This window comes from Mandrillus leucophaeus, unplaced genomic scaffold, assembly GCF_000951045.1.
Source record: "Mandrillus leucophaeus isolate KB7577 unplaced genomic scaffold, Mleu.le_1.0 Scaffold331, whole genome shotgun sequence".
NCBI classification, from domain to species: Eukaryota; Metazoa; Chordata; class Mammalia; order Primates; family Cercopithecidae; genus Mandrillus; species Mandrillus leucophaeus.
Window position 1 is genome coordinate 1,331,947 of NW_012103488.1, and position 10,965 is coordinate 1,342,911.

The 10,965-nt window shown below is 39.4% G+C and overlaps 1 protein-coding gene across 1 annotated transcript in view; it reads right to left on the reverse strand.

Annotated features, from left to right (window-relative positions):
- Positions 1–569: 569 nt before the first annotated feature.
- Positions 570–10,965, reverse strand: part of CEP55 (centrosomal protein 55kDa) — a 25,664-nt gene continuing 15,268 nt past the window's right edge. The window contains exons 4-9 of the mRNA XM_011988488.1: positions 10,744–10,775; positions 7,951–8,150; positions 6,259–6,572; positions 4,556–4,627; positions 3,699–3,824; positions 570–1,713 (exon numbers count right to left, since the gene is read on the reverse strand). Of these exons, the coding sequence (XP_011843878.1) occupies positions 1,510–1,713; positions 3,699–3,824; positions 4,556–4,627; positions 6,259–6,572; positions 7,951–8,150; positions 10,744–10,775 (948 nt within the window). The 3' untranslated portion in view covers positions 570–1,509. The remainder of the gene's footprint in view (positions 1,714–3,698; positions 3,825–4,555; positions 4,628–6,258; positions 6,573–7,950; positions 8,151–10,743; positions 10,776–10,965) is intronic.

Genomic DNA, 10,965 nt, shown 5'->3' on the forward strand with positions numbered 1-10,965 from the left:
TAGTTGAAGATCTTGTGAGCCTGGGATTAACAGTAATGGCAAAATTTTATTTCCATAAACAGATCTGTATAATTTCTACGGTTAGGAAAAAAAAAAAAACCCTATATAATTTGGCATGCTTATTGTTTTGCCTCTGTAACAAATAACTGAAATTCACATTTATTGATAAAGAGTTGTTATCTATTCAAGAAAGATGTCTGAAAGCATCTACTCCTTCTAACTCCTTCACATAGTTTTCGGTTCTGATGTATCTTTAACTGCCTTATCATCTTACACTGAGTGTTAATCTGTAACCCCTGATAAGTCCTTGGGGGTAAAAATCTTAGAATATCTATTTATTGAGTTGTAATGGTGCTTTATATATTCTGGATACTACACCCTTATCAGATACATGGTTTGAAAATATTTTTTCTCTTTCTATTGGTTGTATTTTCACTTTTTGGAGAATGTGCTTTGAATTATAAAAGTCTTGAATTTTTTATTGTGAAAATTTTAAATTTTGATTATGTCCAATAAATTTGTTTTTTTTGAAAAAAGAATGTTAGAATATAACATGAATACACTAGACATATTGAAACATTAAATAATTTTATTCTTTTCTCATTTACAGTAGCCCAGTGGTAAGCATGTTAGAAAACCTGAAGAAATTTAAAAGTTTTTGGTTTACAAATAGCATGTATAAAGATATCTATTCAGATAAACAAAGATCTGATCATTACATTGCCCAGCTTTAAGAATGCCAAAAATAAATAAAATACGGTACATCAAATGAGAGGCCTAGATGGGTTTATTAAAATTTATTTTAACAATTTTAGCTAACCAGCATGTGCCAATGTAATTCAAGTTACAGTTAGTGCCAGATAGTATGACAGAAAACATTGTGTGTGGCTGCTTAAGAGTATGCCTCAAACAGATCCTGTTTTGTGCGCAGAACAGAGTTGGGGAACACAGCTGGGTTTAGTTTCAATGGTAAGCAGCAACAAAGATCAAGAAAATCCCCGACTTTTTCTAGTAACCGCTCTACAATATGAGAAAAAATAGTATCTATCACCACCTCTTAACAATGGACATCAAAATTGGGATTGTAGGTTTTCTAAGTGCTTGGATAAAAAATGCTAACACAGTTAAGATCCTTGGTTAATTATCTTTGATTTTTCAAAATCCTCAAAACATAAGATATTTTGCTTGCTGGTGCATTAACCCATTAGCAATAACCTGAGCTATCTTTTCCTCACCAAGTATTTTAACAGTGCAAAATGTTAGTAGTCTCAGTAGATGCTGCTCACCACATTCTGTCATTGCAGCCTGATGATGAACCATGTCAGGGAGGTATCACTGCCAAGAAAAATGCACAGCAGCCTAAAAGGTACATGATTCACTAGCATGCCAGGGTGTCAAAGGTAGATAGGCAGTTTTATGCAAAATGTGAAATATATAATTCAAAATGCCCACAAGCTAACAGAAAATACAGTATTGAATCTTTTGATATAAAAACAAATACTTATTTTGCTACTTTGAACAGTACTCCACATGGACAAGCAGATCGCGATGCTCGGTGGCTGGATACTGTATATTGCACTTGGGACATTCCACCAGGCTTTCATTGAGTGCAGCAGTGGGACTTTTTGGCGAGGCGGCAACTTTTTCTCTCTTTTCAGTCTCTCCTTGGAAAGTGACTAACGGCTCTGTGATGGCAAACTCATGAAGCTGTTTCTGAAAAACAAGTTTCAAATAATAGCATTTGTAAATAAGGCCCATTGTTCAGCATTTTTCCGTTTTTTGAGACAGTCTCACTCTGTCACCCAGGCTGGAGTGTAGTGGCATAAACACAGCTCACTGCAGCCTCGACCTCCCAGGCTCGAGCAATCCTCGCACCTCAGCCTCCTAAGTAGCTGGGACTATAGGCACATGTCACCACGTCCAGATAATTTTTCTATTTTTTGTAGAAATAGAAAATTCTGCAAAAACTTAATTCTATGTTGCCCAGGCTGGTCTCAAACTCCTAAGCTCAAGTGATCTGCCCACCTCAGCCTGCCAAAGTGTTGGGATTACAGGCGTGAGCCACTGTACCCAGCCTGTTCAGAAATGTTAACTGTTCCATAGGTATTCTAGCTGCTTCAGCACTGTAGACAGATTTTCTTTTGAATTTCAGCTCCTCGGTATTATGGGGACAATATAGGAGGTAGCTGTGAATTTACCCAGATAACTACTATAATTACCCAAATTACCCAGAAGTATTGGAGTTGGGTGTGTATATGAATATGTTTTATTAGGACACAGAGTCAAATATTAGGTAGGTCTATATACAAGGCTGATTAAATTTGCTAGTTTTGTAAAACAGAGGCAACCTCAGCAATAAAGTACTATATGGAAACTAAAGGCAGCAAGGAATTTTAGGAGCTCAAACAACTTATACACAGAAATGACTAAGATATTGTATCATACCTTTGAGACTTTACTTTTTCGTGTTTTTTTCCTAAGAACTTGGAGTAGTTAAAAATGAGTATTTTACAGCACAGTGAAGAGGGTGACCAGCAGGAACAAAGTATAGGAAAATTACAAATTATTTTGCATACCCTCTGCTCCCTACACTTTGAATGGTCAATAACAAAAATGAATTATAAATTTTTATTTCAAATATTATAAATAGGTAAAATCAATGATATACTTAAGAACAGAGCCAAAAATATATTTTCTTTCTTTTATTCATACAGAAGTTACAAATGATTATTATTTTTACATTGCTTTTTTTCCTCCTTTGAAAACTGAGGAATCATATTTGTAACATTTCACTGTCTCCAAGTATTCTATAGTACTAGAATGAAATTTAAAATATGCACTAGTGGGACAGACATATATTCAAATGCAGACCCCCAACAAGTTTGGTCCAGAAGCTTATTAGTAAGGTGAGAATAAGTAAGTGAAAAACCATTTCCTCATAGAAATAATATTATTTAAAAGGTTCATGTTTTAAAAGATTATGTTTTCAGAGTGACTCACACAAACCTCATAATACATCTAAAAAGCATATGAACAGTAATAGTCCATTATCCCTAAAAACAGCATTTTTTTTCTTTTTTGAGACAGAGTCTCGCTCTGCTGCCCAGGCTGGAGTGCAGTGGCGCAGTCTTGGCTCACTGCAACCTCTGCCTCCCGGGTTCAAGTGATTCTCCCGCCTTGGCCTCCCAAGTAGCTGAGGTTACAGGCGCGTGCCACCATGGCCAGCTAATAGTTTGTATTTTTAGTACAGACAGGGTTTTACCATGTTGGTCAGGCTGGTCTCCAACTCCTGACCTCGTGATCTGCCTGTCTTGGCCTCCCAAAGCACTAGGATTAGAGGTATGAGCCACCGTGCCCAGCCTTTCTTTCTTTTTTAATAGATAAACACAATTTCAGTTCAGGATTCTGTGACTACCCTCTATTCTACCCTTTCGCCCCCAGCTCAGGCACGACTTAGTGCCTCTAGCATCACAGCAGCTGGGGTATTGGGGGAATGATTCCAGATGTGATCATGTCCCTCTTTCTGGTCCTCTGAATTGATGCTCGAAGGGCAGTTGCTTCAAATGAGGCAGGGCTCTGCCTACTGATTTGAGATACATCTAGCTGTTCGTTAAGCTGTATCCTTCTAAGTTCGAAACTGATCTGTCATATAAATGGGAAGACGAAGACAAACTGTAGTTTAATCATTCCAGACTCACCAAGGATTCCAACTGTGTTATTTGATTTCTTGCTTTTCGGAGCTCCTTAAGAATTATATGCAATTGATGCTGCATATGTTGACGGTCGAGTTTTTCATTTTCAAAGTCTAAAGTACATGCCTGCATCTGGAAAACGCCCAGAACAAGACCATTACAGCTGATATAGACTGTCTAGTTCTCTTGACTGGATGCTCACATTTTTTTATTAGCACAAGAAGAAAATATTTATTGTACTATTGTAGCAAGAATTCACCTGAGCACAATGAAATGTTGATGAACGAGGCAGCTTATGGCTGAGGATTTGGTTTATCCAAGGAGCAAAGCCAATGCTGAGGTATAGGTGAGGGAAGAGCAGCTTAAGAAGTTGTTGATTAGAATGACTCCTCCCTATCCACCTTTTTTAAGGGGGAAGAAGGAGAAGGGAAAGAGATAGCTATTCCCTGGTTTGGAATATACTAAATCTCAGCTTTACACCATTTATAGTACATTCTGAGACTAAATGGTGTCTCTCCAAGTTCTGCTTGAAATTATAAGGTAGCCCTAATTACGAGATATTGTTAGGCTAGGAACTACAGCCACTGGGGAAGAGCAAAATTTGCCAAGGCCAACATCTACCTGTCAAGAAAATTGCCATCACACCTCAAGAATCTGTTTAGCCTAAGGACAGTAACAGGAATAAGTGGCTAGCAGAGTCTCTTGAAATATCTTTTATATTGAAGAAAAAATACTTTTATTGAAGTATTTTAAAGACACTTTTCACAACTTTCAAATGCTTCTCCATACAACAGCGTAAACATGAGGAAAAACTGCATTTTCTAACAGGCAGAATTGAATTTAGGAGCAACCCCAATGAGTACCTGTTGTTCCAACAGAGCTACCCTTGTTTGTTCTTCTTGCTGCTTTAGCAGAGTTGTGTAAAGAAGCTGGACCTGTAGGATGTAAAGAGAACCAATGTTGTCACATCCGACCTTTTCCGGCATGACCTGGGATGCATGAAAAGCTCACATCACAAGTCTCACATCTCTAACCAGGAAAACACCTGCTAGTTGGGGGTGAATCATTCCAGCTGGCCATCTGATGGTTATCTAGGCCAGCAGCTAAGCAGTATACTACCCCTGCCGCGAGTTCCCTGAGGCACACAGACTGAATGCTGATCAACAGCACTGAACTCTGCAGCGGCCACACCCCCTTTCTTGGAGGTCCTGACATTTCTGAGTAGGATAACATGGGTGGCAGTGCTGGGCCGTTAGCCAGAGTTAGAGCAAAATTTATTCAGTGCACTTAATCTCTCCCTAGTATCACTGCTCATGCCTGTAGACAGAAGTGTGAGTGGTAAAGACTAAGATGGCAGGCCGGGCCCGGTGACTTGCACCTGTAATCCCAGCACTTTGGGAGGCCATGGCAGGTGGATCACGTGAGGTCAGGAGTTTGAGACCAGCCTGGCCAACATGGCGAAACTCCATCTCTACTAACAATACAAAAAATTGGCCAGCCGTGGTGGTAGATGCCTGTAATCCCAGCTACTTGGGAGGCTGAGGCACAAGAATCGCTTGAACACAGGAGGTGGAGGTTGCAGTCAGCTGAGATTGCGCTATTGCACTCCAGCCTGGGTGACAGAGCAAGACCCTGTCTCGGGAAAAAAAAAAAAAAAAAGACTAAGATGGCAAATGTTATAGATGGACTTGTTACTGTCCCATTACCAGCACTCTCAACTTTTGTAGGACTGTTAAAAATTACCATTAAAATAGGGGAAATAACTAGCATTTTCCTTGCTTAGTTTACAAAGCACTTTTACCTTCTCTCAACTCACCCTCGCCAAAGCCCTATAAGGCAAGCAGAGGTTATTACTAATTTGACAAGTGAATAACCAGTGAGTAGTCAGAGAAGTTGGGTGATTTGCCTAAGGCCATATATCCTGGACTAGAGACTAAGCATGGATTCCAAATAATGTTCTTTCCATGATTCCAGGCTGACAAGCAAAATCTAAGTTAAAGAGTTCCATCAAAGTAGTGTTCAATTCCAATAATCCTAACGTAGCAACTCCAACATTATTAAGATACTGTAGCATAAGGCTATGAGCATAACAAGAACATGGAAGATGCCATGTGAATTCACTTGAGCACGTATCATCACCATTAAGATGCCAGTCTAGGAATCAGCCTTGATTCCTCTCATTACTTCACGTCTTCTTTTGGCTTCTCACATGTACTGACCTCCTCCTCACCCAGAGCCTTTGTGTGTATAATTTCCTCCGTTGAGAGGAAGTCACCCACTTCACTGGGTCCTTCTCATCATCCTGAGAATTTTCTTTCTCTGTCCAAATGCCATCTCCTCAGAGAGGCCTCCACTGGTCCCCAATTTCCCTTTGTCACGTCACCTTGCTGCGTTTTCTTTAGTTTCCTTATTTATTGTTTATGGTCTGTTTCTGTTCTGGAATATAAACTCCCATGAGGGGCAGGAACTTGTTTTGCCCCTAGCCGGTTCTCTAGTGGTTATATAGTCCCTGACACTTAGAAAGTGTTCAGTGAACACTCTGAATTATGGATCCAGTTAAGCTTACCTGAGATAAGAGCTCTTCGGATCTCTTCTTCTCTTCTTCAAGTTTTCCCCTAGCAATATCATTCTCTTCCCTGAGTCTCTGTATCTTCTCTGTTTTATGCCTATCATCTTCCAGATGTTGCACATCTGCCTTTCTTTGTGAATACAACAGCTGATTTAAATCGTGAACTTCTTTTTGGGTTTCTTCATATTTTCTTCGAAATTCACTCAGCTCAAAACTCAGTTGAGTAATGGTTTGTCGTTCAACCTCAAGATCTTTTTTTGCACTTGCCAAGAGATCGTTGTAACATTTCTGCTTCTCTTCTTGAAGATAACCTATGACAAACAACATTATGGCACAACCCATTTTATAAAATAAATAATATTCCTGAGAAGTGAAACATCAAACATCTAAATGAATCACACTATTTCCTTAGTTTACAACATGAAGAGTCAAGAGATAGGGGCTATTGTTGATATTTGATGAAATAAAAAACAAGTTCAGGTATATTCGTTGAAGTTATAAAACTCACAAATAGAAGAACTAAAAACAGTAACATCTATTCTGTAGGGAGGGAAAGTCTAAAGAAGTTCAATCAACAAATAGGAATACAAGCTCATTATCTGTATATGGAGATAACTATCAAAATTAAAAATAGAAATATTAAGAGTAGTTGCCCTGATGGGAGGAAGAAACGGGGATTAGGATGGGAAAGACAGGGCAAGGCCCTTCTTAACTATTACATTATTCTAACAAGTGCTTATATGGCTTTGATAAAACAGACACACAGAGAAAGAGAGAGAGAGAGAGAGAACTGTATTACCAAAGAAAAGAAATTAGACTTAGCCCATAACTAAAATCCTGCTTTTACATAAACACATATTTTACAGAAGCAACTTTGTACCATTAGGGCTGACAGCTTTGAAGTGCCTCCAGAGACATTTATAGTTTCTTTTTAGCATCAGCTTTGTTTTAAATATTCAAATATGATTCTCCAGTCTTATGAGTCTTGTTCCCCTTTCTTTAGACTTCTGTATAAAATTCAAGGCTTTGGTCCCCTCCAAGCTGTCATTCTTTTAAGGAGAGCTTTGCACGGAGTTTCTCATTTTTTTTTTCTTAGCTTGTCATCTAGAATTGCTAAACCTATTTCTTCATTTGTAAAATGAAAATACTGACCTTTCCTGCCCCGCCTCTTAGGGTTGCTCGGAAACTCCACTGAGATCTATGTAAGGGAAACTGCAAAGCACTTGGCAAAAAGAGAGCATCGTGAATAAGAAATTTCATCTCAATTCTATACCTGAAGTTCAGATGATTTAAGGATCATCTATAAAAGGCATTCTTTCTCCTCGGGTTGATATGAATAAGTGCTGAAGGGAAGCAAAGTGAAAAGAGAACTGTGACAAGGCCAACTCTGGGGGAAGTAAAAGCTGGAGAAGGACTTTGAAGAAGGGGAAGGACATTCATGGGTAGAGAAAACTGAATGTGACTTCAGAACTGCCAAAGATCACCCGTTAGCCTGTGTCAGTACTTTCTTTTGATCTGAAAACGTTAGGAAATAAAACTTGCGAAAATGGTATTTCTTACTTCAGGGCTACAAGGCTTGCTCTTATTTTACTTTCTAACACATATCTATAAAAATCTAAATTTGATGAATCACTCCTTTTGGAAAATGTCAGGCCTGTCCCAAGAGAACATTTTTATACCAGTCAGTACCTTCTGATTCAGGCTTTTTTGTCTGCTGTGGGAGTGAATGAGCAGCTGTTTCCGTTTTCTTTTCCAACTCAAAGATTTTTGCTAAAAGTCCTTTTACATAGACTTCCCGCTGCTGATCATATACGAGCCACTGCTGATTTTTCTCCAGAGCCTTAATGGGAAGATGAAAGAAAATCAACAGTAAAATACAAAAACAAAATCTTAAAATGGGCAAGAGTGTCCAAGTGATGTAGTCTTTTCCAACAAAAACTCTCTGGCTCATAGACGAATTCTGGGCAACCATTCTATGTTACATGCCTTCAGAATACATAACAACATGACACCGTCATAGTTTATGTGGGATTAAGTTCATTTGTTTGCTTTTTTCAGTACACAACTTGCTTTGTGTGTGCGTACATATCATTCTCTGTAAACTAAAACACCTTTTGGGGCAGACATAGAGATGAACTGCTCAGAATCCCCCTTCAAGAGCCCAGTTGGCTGAGTGCAGTGGTTCATGCCTGTAATCCCAGCACTTTGAGAGGCCGAGGCGGGTGGATCACCTGAGGTCAAGAGTTCAAGACCAGCCTGGCCAACATGGTGAAACCCTGTCTCTAATAAAAATACAAAAATTAGCCAGGCATGGCAGCACACGCCTGTAATCCTAACTACTTGGTAGGCTGAGGCAGGAGAATCACTTGAACCCGAGAGGTGGAGGTTGCAGTGAGCCAAGATCACGCCACTGCACTCCAGCCTGGAAACTCCAGTGAAACTGTGTCTCTCAAAAAACCAAAAAACAAACAAACAAAAAAGAGGAGCTCTGCCCAGCTGCATGGTGAGTGCTTAGCTGATTAGCTGACAGCCCCCATCTGTTAATTCCTTCAAGTCCCTGTCAGCTTTTGAGCTGAGCTGGGTTGGCCCCAGCCAACAACTGAACAAGTGCCTAACGACTGCTGCCCAACAAGAACTCTGCTTTGCAGTACCCTCTGCTCTGGAGCCCGCCATGTGGTGACAGAGACGTTGCTAGGTTTTCATCATGATCTGATGGTCTCCCTGGCATAACTACTTCCTTTTTCCTTGCACAAATCTTGCTCCCAATAAACCGTTTGCACTCCTAACATCATCTCTGTGTCTTCTATAGAGGATCAAACTCAACAGCTACCTTCTCTCTTTACCACCAACTTTCATCCTTTATATGATCCTTTATAACCCCATTAAAAACTCCAAGCTGGGGTCAGTCACCTGTTTGAATAGGGGTTTCATACTTACAGTGAGTTGAATAATGTCCCTCAAAATTCATGTCCACTTGAAACTTCAGAATATGACCTTATTCAGAAATGGGGTCTGTGGGTCGGGTACAGTAGCTCACACCTGTAATCCCAGCAACTTTGGGAGGCCGAGGCGGGCGGATCACTTGAGGCCAGGAGTTCAAGACCAGCCTGGCCAACATGGCAAAACTCTGTCTCTATTTTTTAGCCCGGCATGGTGGCACACACCTATAGTCCCAGCTACTTGGGAGGCTGAGGTAGCAGATCACTTGAATGTGGGAGGCAGAGGTTGCAGTGAGCCGAGATTGCACCACTGCGCTCTAGCCTAGATAGTAGAGTGAGACCCTGTCTCAAAAAAAAAAGGAGGGGGGGGGGTCTTTGCAGATGCAATTAGTTAAAATGAGGCCATACTGGAGTAGCATGAGCCCTAAATCCAATGACTAGTATCCTTATAAAAAGGAGCAGACACACAGATATACACAGAGAATGGGGCCATGTGAAGACAGAAGCTTTGTATGGCAGGGATTGTAACCAGTTCATTTTACACCAGAGGACTTGCTATAAATCCAGAGCTCATAGTAATCTGAACTTCGAAGAACCTATAACAGTATCAGCAAAGTTCATTTTTTCAAGAGTGGAATACGGATTTCTGATTACTATTTGGAGAACAACACAGTAGCTCTTAAAATGATCTATTATGCATAGACAAAATTTTTCTATTTAATTTCAATCTGACAATATAATATAGTGTTTCCTTTTATAGCAGCCACTCTTTCCAGACCTCCAGTTCCACAATGAAGAAGACATAAGGAGCTTGAAGGTTTTGGGTGTCTATCAGGGCATCTGCTTTCCAGTGAGAATTTCCATCCTTTAAAGACACTGAGTCCCATATCCAGAAAGATCTACATATGTGGAAACTCTTATTAAGTCTAGAGAGTTTCTCTAAGCTTTGTTAGGCTCTTTCTACTAGCACCCTACAAACTTGTGAGCAAAGCTCCTGGGTATGGCACTTAAAGGAGTTTCAGTGTCTGTTTGCTATAGAATTAGCAAATGAATTAGGAAGAAAGAAACAGTCTCTGAAATCAAGGACTTAGTCCAGGAGCCTCAGTCACTTTACCAGACACTTTTCTCTCCACATCCATTAGGGAACAGTAGTCCTCTTTATATGGCTTAAGAGTCCATTTGTCAAGTGGAGATATTGTACATACATTTTGTATTATATATCGTCAATAATGTGAAGTTTTGTGGATGGCTGTTTTCACTGTAGTAATTTGAGTTTTGATTTAGAGTCTGTCTTATTGTTGAAACTTCATGGTAGATATATGATTGTTCAATGACTTTCTTTCAACTTTTGTGTTCGTTTGACATTTTTCATAATAAAAGTTGGGAAAAATAATCAGTGAACTGAGTAAAGTTGAGAAGATTGCTAGGATTCCTGGCCTATTTTAAAACAGGCCGCAGTAGTCACTTTCTTATTCAGCTCCACTGCCATCCCCAGTGAAGTTCTTACTCAGACCCTATGCATCTTTCAAAAGAAAGGACTTACGAGAAACCTAGGATCAGACTTAAATTTAGTTGCTAAGAGAGGAAGCACTGAATGACTCACAATGCACATGTATATCCAAATACCTATAAATTATGGTGTGTTAGATACTAAAGATACATAATTTTATACAAAATTTTACATTTGTCCACATTTAAGAAATATTTTAATACAAATAATTTAAGTCAAAATTAAATGGTCATGAATTTTTTTTTTTTTTTTTTT